This window comes from Leptinotarsa decemlineata, unplaced genomic scaffold (assembly GCF_025532065.1).
Source record: "Leptinotarsa decemlineata unplaced genomic scaffold, Ldec_3_MD MMD2_tig00026282_RagTag_RagTag, whole genome shotgun sequence".
Taxonomy (NCBI): Eukaryota; Metazoa; Arthropoda; class Insecta; order Coleoptera; family Chrysomelidae; genus Leptinotarsa; species Leptinotarsa decemlineata.
In genome coordinates, this window is record NW_027412668.1 from 19,444,348 (window position 1) to 19,465,197 (window position 20,850).

Consider the following 20,850-nt stretch of genomic DNA (forward strand, 5'->3'; position numbering starts at 1 on the left):
CTCATTGAATTCTGTACTCTTACACGTTTCAGTTTTTATTTTCTATAACGTAGGTATCTATAGTAAACATGTCGAAGTTGAGTGAACATGACAATACAATTTTGAACTGTATTTTCAATCCCCATCTACCACCTGAAGATAACATCTCTTATCCACCAGAGAAACTTGAAGGTAAGATAATCATTCTCAATATTGGTTCTTAATAGGTAATTAATAGTATGATATCGAGACTGGACCATAAAATATAGAGTATAAAGAAGTAAATACAAATAATTGAGTTGGTCTTAACCTCATTTTGTATGAAGCGTAGAAAAAATACAGGTTCCTGAATTTCAAGTGGAAAACAAAAAAAAACAACCTGTTTTTCCATTTGCCGGAAAAACATCGTCTTTTTCGCGGGGGAGGGATAATGGTCAAATTCTTACAAAACGTATTTTTATATTACATAAATAATATATAGGGTAGCCCAACGAAACATCCCTCAATAGAAACTTGTGTTGCATTGTTTGGGACCTTTGGTGTGTGATTGAAACACGTGTCGAGTTGTTAAAGATAACGGTTTGGTATTGGGATAGAACTCCAGTAATATTTATCAGAAACTGCTTGAATGAAGTGGGAAACACTTTGCTCTGGTATGTATGTATGCCTTCTCATTTACATCTTCCAACCCAAGGTGACAGTCACCCTAAAATTACGCACTTCATACTGGTTGGTATATCTCGTCCAATCTTTATATTACTGTCTATTACTAAAAAACTTCTCAGTAGGGTTTATAAAAATGCAGTGAATAACACAAAAATCATCAGTTGTTTTAAAATGAGATACCACTACCCAATTTTGGCCACTGGATGCCATTTGAAATATCCAGAGTACTGAGATGTGAACATGCAAGTGTGTGTATTCAGAAAGTAGTTTGACATCATTGTGTTTGGCGTTATAAAGCTCAGATCAGACCTTATTTGGAGTATTGTTCTCATGTATGGAGCTCCGCCTCTAAGCATACCCCGAATCTGCTGGATTCCATCCAGAAAAGAGCCATCCGCCTGATTGGTGACGCGAACATCACTTGCAACCTCGATAGTCTGGAACATCGAAGACAGGTTGGGGATTTGTTTCTTTTCTATAAAACCCTTCATGGGAAATGTTCAAGTGACTTGACACATTTGATTCCACTAAGAGCGGAACATAGAAATATGCGATGGACTGTGGCTGCTCATCGTTTTGAGGTTCAACTCAGTACACCTCGAACTTCACTGTTTAATAACTCTTTGGAGTTCATGTGGAATAAACTTCCTGTTAAAGTTTTTCCAAATGGATTCAATCTCCAGCGATTCAAATTCAATGTGAATCGCTACTTTCGCACCAGGCACCGCTCTTTGAGCGCCTTAAGGATTTTCCTGTAGTGCTTGTGTTTTGTCCTTAAAAAACAGTGTGTTTTAATAATATTAGTGAATTGTTTCGAAACTTTTAAAAGACTGAAGCCAGCATTATGATAATTTTATTTTAATTAATTAATTAATTATTCATCACATGCAATGAAATATTGAGATTCAGTAATTTCTAAAATGATTCTGAAATAGTGTTTTTGTTTGTTCAAAAAAAGCCAATGTCTATAGTATATTACACAAAATATAAATACTACAAATTCTTTTGATCAATATATTTTGATGCAATGAATCATCTGAGTTATACTTACCAATGTTTGACTTTCAGGATGGGCCAGCGGGATAAGAATCGATAGTCCTGTCGATTTTTATGTTGATGGATAAACTTTTTGCACCTATCATCTATCAATCTCATCCCTTTCATCCCCTCGGCGGGGTGAAAGCAAATCTTCGAATCTTAAATGGAATTAGGGGTCAAGCTATACCTAAATTGAAAGGTCATCGATTTCTCTTTTTTACACTTTTCATTTTTTAGAATTTGATGCAGCCGATATCGAAAAAAGGCATTTTCAAATCATCATAGACCACTATTAATAATGGTCTATGGTGTATGGCTTCCATATAGTGATATAAGTGTTGTTTAAAGCGCTCTCGGATGATTTGAAGGATTATAGATGTATGTGATGTTGCGGCAGTTATCAATAATCCGTTGACTTAAATCATTTTGAGATACTGGTTGGATCAGTAGAATGGCTTTTGCATGCGACTTGCCACGAATTCTGTCTCTTGTGAATTTGGCTATGAGTTCAATCATGAACTTTTGGTTAAGATAGTTATTCGGATCTTAGTAATTGAAAACTGTAACGCACCTACCATTTTCATTAAACTCAATTATGTGTAGTTGAATAAACTGATCTGAGCAAAATAAGCAGAAATAGGGTTATTTTTTTGAATACTTTCAAAGAAAATACCAGCATCGAATTCTAGAGGGATTCTTAAAATAAAATCGTACTAGATGACCACTGAAAAATCAGTTATTTTAAATGAAAAGACGCTTTCGAAACGAACGTATTTTTTTATGTTTTTTTCTGTAAAACCACTGCATCAAATTTCAAAAGTGAAAGCGATGAAAATAGAAATAGATAATCATTCCAAAGAGGTATCCTTTGACTCCTTATGCTATTTAAGACTTGAGGGTTCGATCTCACCACGCCGGAATAAGGAGTGGAAATGACAATGTTAATAATAGGCGTAAAATATTTCTCGCTCCTAATAAAAAGCAGCGAGTTTCAGCGATATTTTTTCAAGCTATTCATGAGAAATGGCCTTGCTTTCTGTTCACTGGCACACTCTGTATATCCACTAAGCTGCACAACATCTAAGATGTCAGGATGATACTTTTTTAATGAAGCCACATCCTAACGTAAAGGTTTCCTGTTATCATTTGAAATACTAATAATCAATGCTTAAAAAATATAAACATCATTGAAGCATGAGGCATATGTAAAATTTTAAGAGGTTGTTTGGTTTGATACAATGAATATATCTCTGTTTTATGAAGAAGCTAAAACTTGAGAGAATACAAACAACTAACGATTTCATGGCTGTAGGTGAGATGTAGCCTTTTTAAAATTTGAATGTTTTACTTTTTCAAGTTAACTTTCATAGTTGCACTTTCATTATATTACAGTTTTTTGTGCCTGTCCCGTTGGAGACCGAATCAGGTTTTTAGAGTTCGGCAAAGCTGTACTCTTACCATCTGACCTGAAATACCACTCACCATACAAACTAATCGGCTTCGTTAAGAAGCTGAGATTATTTAGTCGAGTGTCAATAGGAGTGAGCCACAATAAACCCTTACAGTTTACAATAGATCTTAAAATTATTTCCAATTTTTATTCTATTATTTAATTCCTCATATTACACAAGATTTTACTATACAATTTTTATTTAGCAGCCTAAGAAGTAATTTCATATATTACTTTTTTGTTCAGATAAAGAAGATTCAACCTCTGAAGTAGAAGAATCCAAAAAATTGGAAATTCAGGCAATTCAGCTAGCAGAAAATGGTAAATTGACTGAAGCACTAAACCTCATTAATAAGGCTATTCAGATCACACCTTATAGGCCATCTCTGTTCAATAATAGAGCCAACATCTACCAATATTTACGAAAATTTGAAGGTAAGCATATATCATTGGAAAAAAATAATGCTTCTTTAACCTTCAATAATATCAATCAATAAATATTGTCTAATACTTTTTGAAATACTTATATATAAATGAAGATTTTGTTGAATTTTCACAATAACTCGTTCAAAGATACTCAAAATTTGTTTTTTTTTATCTAATTAAAAATAAGGGCCAACTATAAGGTCAAAATCCATTTGCTTTAAGGTATCATGGCAGATTTTGAAAGTTATTATATAGAATTACTCATGAAATAGATTTAGAGAAAATCAACAATAATAATGATAATCAGCTTTTAGAATGAGCAAGTATTAAAAGTGTAAGAAAGATGCATTCGATGATAAAAATGTATTCGGGTGCGATGGCTGCTTAATCTTATATGTGCAATGTAACTTCTACAGAGGTGAAATATCTGCAACTTGCTGGTGACAGAAAGCTCAAGGTTTTTTGTGATGATTGCGAAAATGGTTCATTACAAATACCTGTACTGAAAAAGATGAAGAAAGAATTGCAATTTGAAGTTAAACAGCTAAAGATTGCATATGAGTCTTTGATAATAGACAAAGACAATCGTATAAAGGCACGGAAATCGGATGTTTAATCACTAAAAAATCAAGGATCATTAAATATCCCATTTAAATATATGTTTGAAGAATTGAATGAGCGACAATTGAGGTCAAACAACATCATGATCTACAATGTTAAAGATTCATCATTCAGAGAAATAAGTGAAAAAAATAAAGATGAGAAGGACACCAGGAAAGTTCAGGTGGTTCACCTTGGAAAGAACCCTAAAGCACCTTAACCCTAAAACATCAGTATTTTTGGTGTCTCTTATAGTTGTTTCAAACAATCATCGAATAATTTAAGTCGACAGTTGTTTATATAAGGTAGTAACAAGTTTTAATTTTAATTATATATCCTAAAGTATCTTATGCTGTATTTAGTTGTTTGCTGCAGAAACATTCCGTAGCGTCCTATTTCAATATTTATATTTTTAGATTGTTACTTATTTTCTGTGAAATTTTTACATTGTAATGGCGTTAATCCCCTATAAAAATAATTAAAAAAATAAATAAATAATAATTTATAAAAAAAATAGATCACAACATATTATATTAGTACATTAACTTTTTATATAACAGTTCTGATATAATTTTTGCTTTGTTCATACTTATAGTAAAACCAATAATGATTGAGAGTAAAGCGCGTTGTCATATCTAAATTTTACGTTACCAGTTTATAGCAGAATCAAAATATAGTAAGCAGTGGAGTTGTAGGTTGTGGCAAATTATAGATAATACACAATACTAGTACGATTAAAAGGTATTATTTATGACAAAAATCAGTAATGAGTAATACTTATACATTTCCTGATTACTGATCAGTTAAAATTCATTATTTTCTGTATAGTGTTAGATATTTATTACAACTAGTGGCTGTTCGCAACGATATTTCTGTCTTTGTCACTTTACCGTAACTTCCATCTCATCGTTGCAGTTCTCACTAATGTACCTGCAGCCATGAGCGTATCATTGGTTTGTGAATTATACAGCGTGAATTGTACGTTTCACAGTTAAGTTAGTCAGCAATCGACGTGTTGTGATAACAATTGGTGAAAATAATAGTGCTAATAAGTGTTTAAGCCAGGGGTTCCCAATCTTTTGTAGCCTGCGGCGCAGTTACATGTTTAATATTTTTTCACGGCGCCCTGTCCCAGCTAACTATTTGAAGAATACAGTCGAAAGAAATAGGTACCTACAATAATAGTAGTTAGGTTAGTTAATTGAAACGAAATTAAAACACCACTATAAAATTGACTTTTTTATTATAAAAGAATTTAAACTGAAAACAACAATTGAAGAAACGACAAAGAAGAGAAAACGACTGAAGAAAAACAAAAATTAAATATGATATTTACTCAGTCAATTCAATGTGAAGGATGAGCTTGGTGCTCTTCGCACAGTTTTTCAAAGCGGGGAATAAGATTTGACACTGCTACTCTCATTTCTTGCTCCACATTGATCCTTGAGCGATATTTCTTCTTTATCACAGCTACAGCTGAAAACCCAGCTTCACATAGATATGATGTTGCAAACGGAATGAACTGAGGATACACTACAAAAACACACTTTTGTCTATTTTCCACTATATTTCTTTATTGTTGACCGGTTTCGGCTATTATACCATTTTCAAAACTAACTGATTACATTTAAATCCGAGTAATTTATACCTATATTATTCTAGCATAAATGATTTGATATACCTGATATACCTGATATCCGGTACCTGCGTTTCATATACCTGTAAAATCCATGAACATAACAAAGCTTTCAATATAATGTAGGTTTTGGGATCTGGACTATAGGTTCAGGAGAGGACTATTGTTTAATTCAAGTTGTTCGTTGAGGACAATAGAATTGGGATCTTTCTTTGACCTGTTTATTTCCATAGATTCCAACAGATTCATCATTTTCCCTTTTTCGCATGTATGTAGGATCTTTAAATTATCTTTATCTATTTTATGTTTCGAATTTTGAAGATGTTCGTACATTAATGATTTTTTATCCGAAATGACATGTTCGTGGTACCTTGTATCAAAATTTCTCCCAGTTTGGCCTGTATATATGGCAGGGCATTCACCACATTCTATTCGATAGATACCAGATCTCTTTCCTTTCTCTAATTTAGGTTTGGCATTAAATATATCGAAGAAGTGAAACGGAATGAAAATTTTTAATGTTTTGGAAGTTAAATTTGGATATTCATTTTGAATCGATAACCAAAACTCGACCAAATCGACACTCGCGAATCTAGTTTTGAAGCTGCTGTCGCAAGAGAGTTCAATGAGACCCTCTTCATCTTGTGCATGCACTTTGGGCATGGAAAGGATCTTGGATCCACGCAATTTTTTCAACATCATCATCTGCAAAGTACTTTGAAAACCATTCGGTGAGCTTTGCTAGGTGTTCCGTGAAAAGGACGATCAGGTCTTGTGAGACAACCAGTTCATTTGATGCCGCATATTTATAAAATTGCGGGAAGTAATTTGACCGCCACCTTCATTCAACTTTTTTATCCACAAATGCAGTTTCTTTCTAAACGCCGCAATCCTCTCCGAAAGTTTCAAAATGTGCGTGTTGTTACCTTGCAAAGACAAATTCAAATTGTTTAATTTCTCAAATACATCGCATAAATATGCTAGTTCTAGCATAAAATCAGGTTCAGTGAAATATTTGGCATTTTCTTGACGTTCTTGCTATGAAAAAGTGCGAATTTCATCGCGTAATTCGAACACACGAAATAAAACATTTCCACGTGAAAGCCATCGTGAATTACAGTAATACAGCAGGGCTGTATGTTCAACTCCCATATCTGTGCATAGTTTTTTAAAAAGTCTGGCCTTTAGAGGCCTAGTTTTTATGTAGTTTACCGCACTAATTACACATTCCAGTACTTGGTTCAGTTCAGAGCTCATTGATTTGAAAGCAAGAGCTTCCCTATGAATGATGCATCGCATTCGGCGTTTTTTACGAATGAGCGCTTGAACTCCCCCATATTTGCCATACATGGATCGAACACCATCAGTACATACACCGATACACTTTCCCCAATTCAAACCATTTTCTGTAATAAACTTGTCTAAAATGTCAAACAAGTCTTGGGCTTTCGCACTACCGGTGATGTTTTTGCAGAATAAAAGATCTTCGATAATAGTATTGTCAGCCAGAAAGCGTACGTAGCAAATAAGATGTGCATCATCGTTACTGTCAGTAGCCTCGTCAAGTTGCAAACCAAAATCCTTACTTTTAATTTTTTCTATTAATTGGTAACTGAGATCCTCAGCAATGTCATGGATTCTTCGACTGATAGTATTGTTTGATAAGGGTATCTTGGAAATTAATTTTTCAACTGACTCTCCCACCATAATATTCACCATGTCGAGAGGAGCCGGTAGAATAAGCTCTTCTGCAATAGTATGAGGCTTTTTGCGTTTTACCACCCTGTATGCCACCTTGAATGATGTTAATAGTGCGTTTTTAGGTACTGAGGCCTGCTGCGTGAATACGTTTTTCGTTCTATTTAAATTTTTTAATTTCCGGTGATTTATCAGCGATTTATCAGTCATAGTTGGATTAATTGTCTCGAGATGTCGCTTCAACTTACTTGGAATTTCTGCCATCTTTGCTTCCCCGCCGCCACTAGTAGATGCTTTATCACTATCATTTGTACTACCGGCTTGTTTATTTAATAAAAATCTCTTCATTTTGTGTGAGGTATTTGAAGAAAAATAAAGCGAAACAAAACAACAACAAACAAAACGTCCGTCGTTGGGCACACTATAGGACTATAGGTAAATAAACGGGCATTACGATGCGAGCGCGGGCGGGTCAAGACGTGGGAGGGGTAGAGTATCAACGGTGTTGAAGCGCGTAGGTACTTTTTGGCAAGCGAACGACGCGACTGCAAAAAAGATTTCTACGACGATATGTTCGTTTCTGATGCGAACACTCAAAAAGGGTATCCGCTAATTTTGTGGTGTCCAATAATTATAGGATCGACTTACGGTGCCCTTATTTACTTTCTACGGCGCACCAGGGCGCCGCGGCGCACACTTTGGGAACCCCTGGTTTAAGCGTTACATAATTATATTTCTACACCGTTCTCAAACTACTCAAAAAATGGGAGACATGGTCGGGCCTTCCACGTCGAAAAAGGTAAAACGGTCGGAGTCTCGGTCAGTAAGAGAAAAACAAATTGTACTGCGAGTATTTCACTGTCTTGAAAGAGATCATCAGCCACCAAAAGATGACTTTGTGCATATGTGCTGTAATTCTACGTGTGTACCTCCGAATAACCAACCGGGCATTTCTACATCATTAAGTTCCACAATTACAAAAGATAAATTAGTTGATATGTGCTCTGATTATACCGGTGTACCATCATCGATTTACAAAATACTAAGAGAAGCAGAAATTCATGGGGACGTACAAACGCCAAAAACTAGTAGCGGACGAAAAAAAATCACAGTTGACGAAGAAGCCAAAACCAGTATACGCAGAACTATTCACAGTTTCTTTTTCAGAAATGAGCTGCCCACACTACAAACAGTTCTGGAGGCACTTAGCGATCATGAATTGGTCCCAAAAATGGGTAAAGAAACTTTTAGGAAACTTGTACACGAAATGAAATTTACCTACGGAAAAGTTGACAGGAAAAGCATTCTCATTGAACGTCAAGAAATAATAGCATGGAGAAGAAACTATCTAAGAAAAATTGACGAATTTCGGAAGCTCCAAAAAAAAATGTACTTCATGGACGAGACATGGGTTTACCAAGGACATACGGTCAAAAAAGTATGGCAGGATGGTAATATAACAAGTGCACGACAAGCCTTTATTGAAGGTTTGTCAGTTGGGTTAAAACAGCCATCTGGAAAAGGTATTCGTCTGATAGTTTCGCATATAGGAAGCGACAGTGGATTTTTACCAAATGGTGAATTAATATTTAAATCTAAGAAAACAGGCGACTATCATGAAGAGATGAATGCGGAGGTGTTTGAAAAATGGTTTGAAGGCATCATTCAACTTGTGGAACCTGGGTCTGTCATCGTCATGGACAATGCCCCATACCATAGTCGACATTTAGAACCATTACCGAAACAATCATGGAAAAAAGCAGCAATTCAAGAATGGTTAATTAATAAGAACATCCAATATAACAAAGATAGGTTTAAAGGCAGAACTACTTCAGCTAACAAAATTACACACAGACAAATATAAAAAATTCGCAGTGGATGAAATGGCGTTAAGTCGTGGAATTACAGTTTTAAGGTTACCACCATACCACTGCGAATTAAACCCAATAGAATTAATCTGGGCGCAAGTAAAAGGATATGTGGCACGAGAAAACAGAACATTTAAATTACGTGCAACATCACCTACAAGAAGCTATTCGAACTGTTTCTGCAGAAGACTGGAAGAAATGCATGCAGCATGTTTTAAAAGAGGAGCAAAAAATGTGGAACGTAGACAACCGTATTGAACACAATATTGAACCAATCATAATTACTTTGATGATAGCGGTAGCAACAGTGACGAATCTGAGGTTGAAGATTAGACGAAAATTTGTACATTTACATTATATTCTATCATCAAAAATTTGTAATTTGTATTTTCTAGTACCCCTGACGATGAGTTTAAGTTACTCGAAAGCTTGAGAATAGTTATAAAGAGTTCACTTATCAATTGTTGCAACCCAATAGTGAAAAAAAGTTATATATATATATATATATATATATATATATATATATATATATAATATTGTTAATTTATTTGGTACCTACTATAATTACAACGATTATTACACAGTTTTCATAAGGCCCACCTAATGACTACAACGATTAGGTAAATTACGATATTGCAAAGTTTTAATGAAATAAATAAAAAATGTGTATGAATATTTTAACTAATTGTACTAAGAATTTTTCTTTCATTCTCAACCCTCTCAAAAATTAATAAGCACGCCCCCGATTTGCTGTCAACTGGGCTTACTTCTACTCTCAATCATTATTGGTTTTAGTATAGTTATATTATAGTTCTGAATTATTGTTTCTTAAGAAAATTATTTACTACTAAAAATGTTTTTCTTTTTTTAAGATGCTTTAAATGATGCGACAAAAGCAATAAATTTAAGCACGGATAAATATAAAAGGACACTCTGCTTAGCATATTGCCAAAGGGGCATTCTTCATAGGAAAGCTGAAAATATGGAAATGGCCAGAGAAGATTTCGAAAATGCTGCTAAAATGGGAAATGATTTTGCAAAGAAACAGGCAAGTCATTGGCACAAAATTGTTTACAGAAAGTAGACTCAAAATATTGCCTCCTTTTGTTGAATTTTGGAATATTTTTCAAACTTGATAAACATTAAACCGAAAGCAATTGGTATTAAAGGGAACCCATCAATGTACAAGTCAGTGTTGTAACGGATGTTGTGTAGCGGAGACGGGTTGGTAATGAGGGATGGCATCCACGGAGGCCACTTATTATATTTTTGGCATTTGAACCTTTCACAATCTAAAAAATGAATAAATCCGAAATCTTGATACCAAAGAGCCATCTGAAAAGTTCAGCTCGGAAAGCTGCAGTGTAATATAAATTATATATTCTATCGAAAATAACTTTCCCTCACCATATAATCAGTCAGTAAATTATCGTATTTATAAATTTTGCCCATAAATAAATATAAATGATTGCATTTTTCAATACACCTGTCTTTTTTGAAATGGTCAATATTTTGGAAAGAAATTTCTTTCAGTTCTCATAACCTGGTGGACTATTCCTCGATTGAAAACACGTATATTTACATTCCAAACCACTTGTGATTTCATGAAAACTGCATACAAAAATTTAATCATATATTCTACAAACACATTGAGTATATGTATGTATATATATAATTTTTTTTTGGATGATGCAACTAATTTTTCCTTTATTTTCAGTATTTTACTATTAATGTAAGTTACAAAAAGGATTTGAAGCTCTATGACTTCTATTTGATTATCTGCGAGCGCTTTCGACAGCTGGTCGTGCTGCCATCTTCTAGGCACTCTTCTGCTATCTGTCTGACTCTTCTTCTATTCTTCTATCTGTCAGATAGAAGAGTGCCTAGAAGATGACAGCACGACCAGCTGTCGAAAGCGATCGCAGATAATCAAATATATATATATATATATATATATATATATATATATATATATATATATATATATATATATATATATATATATATATATACATATATATATATATATATATATATATATATATATATATATATATATATATATATATATATATATATATATATATATACATATATATATATATATATATATATATATATATATATATATATATATATATATATATATATATATATACATATATATATATATATATATATATATATATACATATATATATATATATATATATATATATATATATATATATATATATATATATATATATATATATATATATATATATATATATATATATGTATATATATATATATATATATATATATATATATATATATATATATATATACATATATATATATATATATATATATATATATATATATATATATATATATATACATATATATATATATATATATATATATACATATATATATATATATATATATATATATATATATATATATCTTGGGCTTACAAGAAAACTATCAAAATCACCACGGAGGCAGCTGTAGCTACCTGCGCGACATCCGGGTCCAGGAAATTATACAAACATGAAAGTTATCGAGTGTATTGATATAGAAACAGAAGTTAATAATCGGACATAGCACTCAAGAAAATGGCAAACCATACACACGTGTTTCGGGCTTTTGGCCCAAACAAATGTGCGGTTGGCTCCTGCTGGTGGCTATGTACATTTGTATTTCTTTTTTCTGGTAACCAAGTGTTGCCCATCCTTACACTTGGCTGCACCATACTGATTGATGAAAGCCCGAAACATGTGTCTATGGTTTGATTTCAGGTTAGCTTCCCAAATTTCTGCTACCACAGTTGTCGGTCGATTGGTCAAACCACCAACACTGACATAAAAACTTGGCAAGTTGACTTGGGTGTCACAGCAATAGGTGGTTCCACTTATGTCTCGCTTGCGTTTACGCAGTTATTTTTATCAAGTACTTTTCTTGGTTATTCACATATTATCTTCAATCGAGGATCGCCTGCCCGGTACTGACGATGCCCAATAGGCTGAAAGAGCTGTCTACCTGTGGCTCTTAAATTGAAATCAACATGGGAATGATCAAAATAGTATGGTGATATATGGTGAGCTGTTTTTTCAGGTTTCGCACCGTGTTCTGTACATTTCATCCTCATAGGGATACTCAGTTTGAGTATAGCTATGAATATGACAGCAATTCCGGTTTTTATCTGAAAGTAACTTCAATGCACTTGGCTGCTTTCTTTCTTCCTCCGAAAGTTTCCCCACATTTATTGTACAAAGATGGAGAAGCAGAAAGCCAAAAACCTCTCTCAAAAATCGAGGTTTTTTTATGCAAAACCATACAATGTTTTCTTGCAAATAATTCTTTTATATTTATGGAACTGGAAAAACATTTACATAAATATGTGACAAAAGCATTTTCTTTTCATATGAGATATGACTCCATAGAAATTATTGGCTACAAGTAATATCAAATTACTGTAAATGAATTAGTACTTTTCAAAATTACTGATTCAAAACCCTCATAAAGTTTATTGTTGGTTTATTTTCTATGTGAGAATAATTCAAAATTATTCAGTATTAAATATGTATTTTATTAAAATTCATTTCATAAACTATGAGTAGTACAGCTTCAACACAAAGGATTTTTTTTGTAGCAAATTTAATGCTTTACTCACTCTTTTATAAAAAAATATTACACAAAAATCGAGTTGAAACAAAAAAATTTGATATTATTCAAATAGAAAATCGAACTTTTTGATGAACAAGAAATCCAATCACTTTTTTCCAATGGAAAGATTTTTCTGTTTCTTAACAGTATCACATTTTTAGGTAGGAAAAAAAAATGCCTGAAAATGAAATGCCCTAACAAACAACCACTTTATAAACTATATTTATACTCACTTTTATATTACTTTAATCTGTATTTGTTTTATGTTAGTGAGTAGACACACATAATTTTTTGTAATATATTTTTTTTGCGTATTGAAAATCCATTATACTATCTTACTTTTCAGCTCATCGAACTGAATCCGTATGCAGCACTGTGCAACCAAATGTTAAGGCAAGTGATGGGCACATGGAACTAGTAATATGTACAATATATTTATTATGTAGAATATATCATGTGGGAATAATACAATTATTAAATGCAACAATTGATAATAAATGACTTCATAGCAAACATTTGAAATATTTTATTAGCACCAATCAGAAAAAAGATATATAAATATGATAAAATCCAGTGACCCTAATCTCATTTGTGAGGTATTGAACAAACAAAACTTAAAGATATTCAAGAAAAATAAAATGCATTCCTAAGCCCAATATTAAATGATTCTAAAACTACAATACCTCTCTATTGTTTATTCAAACTATTTACAAAAAACCACACTGTAAAAAATAAATATAAATTATACTAAGAAGGGAAGATCACCACTTTTATAGAGACCCATTTTTGTGAAAATAAATGGACAACTATTTTAATGTAGCACAACTATTCAGGAAGGTACTCCTTACCATAATTTAAATGTGCAAAGTTAAGAAAATTCAAACTATACTCTGATTCATCGAGAGATGACCTTAAGATTCCAAATCTTCTTGGTCTACCATTTCGAAATCTTTTCCTGTACTTGACCTCTGACTGGATTCGCTTTCGCTCTCCGATGCATTCAAATTATCTACTGGATTTTGATCATTTACTGTACCAGCAGCAGTTCTGAAAAAGTGAGATTTTAGAAAATAAAGTAGTGAAGGAATTATGGAACAAAACAATTAATGAATCCATTCTTTATTTAATTGATTCAGTATTCAAGTTTTTAGTCCAAAACACAAATAAACTTATGCTTTACAGATAAAATATTCATCTAACCGAGAGGAATAATAATTTGTATTCAAATGTGTCCAGATTAGCCAAGCATTTCCTATAAGATGTTTTGTTATTGATAAATTATTTGTTGATTTGACAGTAGTTGACATGTTTCGTGGTGAATGTTAGTTCGAATTTCATTGCCATGAAAGTGTTAACAGATTTGAAATCAATGAAACAAATATAATGAAAATGATGAAATGTTAAACATAATGAATTGAAGGGATTATATTGTTAGAAGTGATTAATTTTTGGGAAAGAAAGTTTTTTGGAGTAGTAAAAAGCCAAACAACTTTCTTTCGTTAAAAATAATCTAATATACTAAAAATTGCCGGATGAGTCGGTCAGTCAAATCAAAAAAATATTCCAAAATGAATAAGCAATTAGGAAAAATATGCAAAAGGAAAAATACTTCACGACATTTCAATTGTTAGTATCCACAATATTCTTTGGGTGATGACAGTCAATATCCGATGTCATTTTATTTGTTCTTCCATATATTTCAAATCTGGAAACGCCTTTTTAGACAATGGAAGTTTGTTGGAACTTATAAGATTAAATAATTTTATCAACCAGCAAATACCGTCAATAACAGCATTATTTATAAAGAAACTAAAAGAAATTTATTCATTAATATAGAAACCCCAATATACATAACTAAACTTGTTAACACGTAACGATAACATTTCATGATTGAAACTCACAAGAAAAAATGAACGTAAATATAAAAAGAAGAAACGAATTTATGAGTGTATTTCAACTTAGGATATTCAACTAAATTTTTTTTGAAGTGATCATTTGATTTGCTACATTTAATTTCACTTTCTTAGTGACTATAATCTGAAAGCCTGGAATATGGAATAAAGAATATAGAGTTCTCAGGATAATTTTCAATTGTGATTCACATACCCCCATTAGTATATTCTATTAAAAACAAATGTTGCTGATGACACCACTTCAATTTACAATGGAAATAGCCTACAAGAAAGATCTTCAAATTCATAAAATGTCACTTCACAGTCATATACTGTCAGTAAATTTTCAGAACTCTTCATATACATTCATCTCAAAAAAAATTGTGACAATTGATTCAAACAATACATAATGAAAATATAAAATACTCTCTTAGTAAGAAATTTTTTGGCCTCATTCTTTATGAAAATTCATCATGGTCAAAACACATCCAAACAAAAAGAATGAAAACAGCTTCCATAATAGGAATTTTTTTAGTTAGTTTATTCAAAAGTTCAATATCCAATATTGGTAATAACAACAAATAACTTACTGAAATCAACTGATTAAACTTCAAAATAAATTATAAAATGTATATATTCAAGCTGAACTTCAAGAAGCCTACAATAAACTTGTATAAAACAAGAAAACTATTAGATTTATCATCCTTACATAAATTGAAATTATGTACCTTCATAAATTTGACCATGAATGAGCTTCAAACATTTTTTTTTCTTAGATAAACATTTAGTTTTTCCTAAGGAACCTGAATGATTTATTCAGGGAATCTATACAAGAATTATTCATATATAACAACTTCAAATCTTACTTTCAAAATTGATCGTGATCAACACACAACCATTCAACAAAATATTCAGGCAATCTAAAAGGAATAAAAATGAAGTATTTGTAGTTCAAAACTCTGATGTGCATATTTATGTGTAAGATGTTTTTTAATGATCATCAGTATTGCCTTTTTTTGTTTTGTTTGTACTTAGTAATGATTTGAATAACTGTTTTTTCCACGCATGTATGTTTCTTGGGAACTAAATCTTTTTATAATAATAAATTATTCAAAAGAACAATTCGTTAAGTCCTTACCAACAAAGTAGGCATATGGACTGACACCGTAGCTAATACCACGGAGGGCGTAGGATTATATCAGAGAGGTGTCAGTGTAGGATTCTTCACAGAAGTAATTTCTGCATATACTGTTGGCAATACAACTGCCGAAATTGATTTTTAATTCTTGGAAGACACTAGCAGTACGGTTTCGGGCTATTTGGCCACTCGTCAGTGCGTCAACATGAAGTCGATGATATATTTTTGAATGTTGCAATAAATTGATTAAAGTAAATTGAATCCAATTTTAGAAATAATAATATTAAGTTTATAAGACAAATTCTTACTCGTCAACTTCAACAACTCCTGAATTGGAAGGTACAGACTCTTTGTCAGATCTGTCTTTAAGTTCTTCACCTTCTTCTTCTGCATCAGAATCCTTATCTTTCTTTTTCTTCTTCCCCTTTTTACTGGTTTTGTCACCTTTATACTGGTACTAAAAAAAAGAAATGAATAAGAAAACAGTAATCACTTCAAACTTTCAATTACTTACTGTATAAAGGGGCCAAAATGATGCAAAGAATCCAACATCTTCTGTCAAATTTGGTAAGATCCACAAGTGATGTTTACCCATAGTCAGTATCCATATCAAACAAAATATTATGAGCCGAATAACCGCTAAAATTATAATTGATACCAAAAATCCTGCTGCGGCCACGCTCAGATAATACACCCCTAACCTATAAACAAAAATTTTGTATAAAGACTATTTTTTATTGACTTGCATTTTTTTGTAGATACTGTGAAAACTATTGAAAATGAAAACATCATATCTTGACCACAGGTTATGTTATATGCAGGAAATTTTATCATCCAGATGCAACGTCAATGGAAATATTAGAAGTAGATCATATGAATTCATATCATATCCGATTTCTCAAATCTTCCACTGGAGTAGTATAAACTAATGATTTTACGAGGCCCCATAGGAAATAATCCAGGGGGTTCAAGTCCGGTAATCGAGCAGGCCATAAGTGAGGTCCACTTCGACCAGTCCAGCGATCTCAGTATGTTACTGTTAAAAACTCTCGAGCCAATATGCTAAAATGTGCTGGTGCACCATCGTGCATAAACCACATTGCATTTCTTGTAACCAATGGTACATCCTCCAGAAACTGAGGTAGCGTTTGTTCCAAAAAGTTATGGTATACCTCGCAGGTATGTCTGTCTTTCTGGCAGAAATACTGGCTCAATAAGGAAGTCACCTACAAATGTTTAATGAGAACTGATGTTGAAAGCGATCTTCAAGCACCTCGTGTGGATTTACTTCAGCCCAAACATAGTTATTGAGGAAATTCCTTAGGGCATTTCTTGAGAAAATGGCTTCATCGGTAAAAAGAATAAGCTCCTGTATTGGGGGATTTGCACCAATGTGCGCTAAAGTCATTGACAGAATACAATATGTGGAAGAAAATCTGTAGGAAGAAGTGCCTGAACTCGTATGTGGTATGGGTACACAAATAGACTCTAAGGCAAGGCGCGCACTGAAGTGGTCAGCAAGTGCCGTGGCGGTGGCGTGATGACCAAGTGGCACGTGGAATCGGTAAAGTCTATGTAAACAAATGAAGACGCGCGTATCAAAATGGAATAGTGGTGAAGTGGTATTTTGCAGGTGGCGTGATGTCAGTCTGGTGCCACTGAGCTCGGACAAGCTTAATTTTCGAGTGGCAAGCGACTGGTGACGACGTGGATTTGTGAATGAAAATAAAATTATACGAAAACGAAAAAACATGCAAGATGACCATGAATTCAACATACATTTTGTAACCCTTGTAGAGGCATATCCCTGTCTATATGATAATACGCGGGAGGATTATCATATGAGCCATGTGCAAGAGCGGGCTTGGTCCAAAATTGCAAAAGACATAGGGAAAGAAGGTAAGTAATAAAAAATTTGGTTCTTTGAAAAATATATTGGTTATTTTGTGATTCTCCAGTACTCGCATGCCTATTGTTTATAAGTGTTAATACTTTTGTCTTCATACACAAAATCTTTTTTGACCTTCAAGTGAGCCGTCCACTGTGAAGAAAAAATCACAGAGTTTCGTTCGTGTAGCAATTGCTGGATTGGTAGCTCTTCTTTGATTTGAGAGTCTTGGATCACGCTGTTCTTCATTTTCTACTTCTATGTCATCATCGTTTCCTTTCTTTCCTCGTGGGCGCGAAAATACACCTTCCTCTTTTTTAATAAAATTATGCAATACGCATACTGCTTTAACAATACTGTCCACTGTATTTATATTAAGACCAATTGTTGTGTGTAAAATTCTGAACTTGGATGACATCATTCCGAACGCGCACTCAACTGATTTGCGACCTCTTGATAACCTTCCATTAAACACCCTTCTCCTATTTGTTAAGTCTCTTTTAGGGTAGGGCTTCATCATAGTACACATCAATGGAAAAGCTTCGTCTGCAGCAAAATAAAATGGAAAATTTGTGTCTTGTCCTGGTAATGGAGATGGGTCTGGTAAGTCTAAAGTGCCGTTGGCTAATTTCTTTCCAAAATTACTTTCTTTTAATGCCCTCCCGTCACTGTTTCGGCCATACTCTCCTACATCAATGGCCAAAAAACATCCATCTGCATCTGACACAGCCATCAAAACAATGGAAAAATACCCTTTGTAATTTATAAATTCGGAACCTGACTTTGGTGGACGTTTGATCCTAATGTGTTTACCATCTATACTCCCAGCACAATTTGGCAGGTTCCATAACTCCCAGTATCTTTGAGCCGATTGTACCCATGTTTCTTTGGTAGGGTTAGGAAGATAAGTTGGTTGTAGAACTTCCCAAATTACTTCTGAAGTTCTCGCAATTATTTCCCTAATGGTAGTATGACCTCTCAAAAAATAACACGATAGTGCCTTTAGATTGCATCCGGTTGCGAAATACCTGGAAACAAAGACAATAATTTAGTAATTTGTTTTACCTTACAAGCGCAGCAAGCGGTATGGCATTTACTTTCCAAAATATAAGAAATTGCATTTTTTTTTCAATAGTGTCCAAAAAGCTAGGATGATTTGCATTTCCTTATGTATACATATATATATATATATATATATATATATATATATATATATATATATATATATATATACATGTATATATATATATATATATATATATATATATATATATACATGTATCTGGAGCATCAGTAAAACGCCCTTACTATCTCTCGGAGTACATATGTTTTGTTTTACCATTCACAAAGTCACGTCAACCTAAGGGTAATGTTGGCGCACCAAAGGATAATGAAGCGGCAGATATACTTGATGAAGAAATATTTACGGAAGACTTACAGACCGAAGAGCTTGAAAGTGAACAATTAGGAAGTGCAAAGAAAACTGGAACGTATGAAAATAATCAAGGGAGAAATAACGATAGTGATGGTGAACAGTGGATTACTGAAGAAGTCGACCAGAATGTATCAAATGTAAATGTAAAAAACGATTTCCGTGATCCAAAGCAAGGAAAACAAAAGAGAAGTGTATCCAGTTTGTCAGTAATCGGTGTAAAGAAACCTAAAATAATAAAAAATACTCAGAATCAAGTAACTTTGGAAGACGTTAACAAATCTGCATTGGAATATTTCAATAAAAAAAGGAAGCATCCTATAGACCACCTGCTTTAACTAATGATGACGCCGATGTGCAGTTTTTGTTGAGTTTATTGCCAGACTTGAAAAAAATGACGGACAAGCAGAAAAGAAAATATAAAGTGGGAGTCCTAAATCTTGCCGGTGAAATCTTGGATGAACCTCTTACTTCTGCACCTCTCTTCTCCCCAACTCCTACTTATTCATCGCTTGCTGCAGACAGCATGTCTTCCATCCGTTCATCTGCAGCATGTACTAACTGTACTCCACCTCGATGTGAGACAGCTGATTCACAGCCATCTTATGAAGATATTTCGTTTTCGACAGTACATCAGCTACCTACACAAGATACATTATTACCAAATAGTCAGTATAGTTATCTAAAAACCTCATTATTACCAGATACCTTCTAAGTATGCGTTACAAAATAATGTTTTATAAGTTTGCATTTGGTTAATAAATACTTATTATTTTAAGTGCTTATTATTTATATTTTCTATCGTACTTACCGCAGTGTTACTAGAAGTCTTTCTTCGGGAGACACACAATTTCTGAAGTTTGTATCCTTTTTTTGAAGCATAGAGCGTAGTTTTGTCAGCAACTTGCAAAATGTCCCTTTCTTCATTCGGTAGAAAAGTTTAAATTTTTGGTCGTCCAAGTTCAAATCCTTTTTATATACGTTAAAAATTCCAAATTCTTTATTTTTCTGCCATAGGGGATGAACCCAATAGTGTTTTTTCTCCTTCTCCTGATTTTTAGCATTCAGGTTAGCAAGTTGCACAAGTAAAAGAACATCTTCATCCTCTGAGGACGACATGATGAATCGGTGACACCAAAGTTGTTTGCCACTACAATGCGCTTTACACCATTTCCATACCACTTCGTTGCTATTTGATCGCCACGCCATATGCTCACCATCCCTATACCACTCACCATTCCAATACCTCGCTACTACCACACTACTTCAGTGCGCGCCTTGCCTAAGAATGTTCCAAATCGTCCCTTTACTTACATTTCAATAATTTCAATTTTTCGAGTAGATCTGGATCCTTTTCTATCATGGCCAGCACATTCTCTTCTACTTTTACCATATAATTTCGTGAAACAATAAAGGGAATTATATCTGACATAAAAAATCTTGAACAATTTTTCCAATGAACTAATGGAAATATTTGTAAGACTC

General features: G+C 33.2%; 2 protein-coding genes across 3 annotated transcripts in view; one reads left to right on the plus strand and one right to left on the minus strand.

The window, feature by feature from the left end:
- On the plus strand, positions 1–13,528 carry LOC111513013 (tetratricopeptide repeat protein 36 homolog). The gene is made up of 4 exons (XM_074179986.1): positions 1–171; positions 3,380–3,568; positions 10,234–10,409; positions 13,362–13,528. Exons 1-4 carry the CDS (start codon positions 69–71, stop codon positions 13,431–13,433), a joined length of 540 nt encoding a protein of 179 aa, XP_074036087.1. The 5' UTR covers positions 1–68; the 3' UTR covers positions 13,434–13,528.
- The window catches only part of Trp1 (Translocation protein 1), a 26,018-nt gene continuing 18,694 nt past the window's right edge, over positions 13,527–20,850 (minus strand). For both annotated transcript variants that reach the window (XM_074179984.1, XM_074179985.1), the window contains exons 5-7: positions 16,560–16,746; positions 16,354–16,502; positions 13,527–14,062 (exon numbers count right to left, since the gene is read on the minus strand). In XM_074179984.1, the coding sequence (XP_074036085.1) occupies positions 13,927–14,062; positions 16,354–16,502; positions 16,560–16,746 (472 nt within the window). In that variant the 3' untranslated portion in view covers positions 13,527–13,926. The remainder of the gene's footprint in view (positions 14,063–16,353; positions 16,503–16,559; positions 16,747–20,850) is intronic.

What these genes read in the sequence shown, in the direction of transcription:
- LOC111513013 (XM_074179986.1), top strand. Translation starts at nt 69, where the DNA reads ATGTCGAAGTTGAGTGAACATGACAATACAATTTTGAACTGTATTTTC. An exon ending in ATATTTACGAAAATTTGAAG is followed by an intron (nt 3,569 to 10,233) that starts GTAAGCATATAT and finishes TCTTTTTTTAAG; the next exon opens with ATGCTTTAAATGATGCGACA. An exon ending in ATGATTTTGCAAAGAAACAG is followed by an intron (nt 10,410 to 13,361) that starts GCAAGTCATTGG and finishes CTTACTTTTCAG; the next exon opens with CTCATCGAACTGAATCCGTA.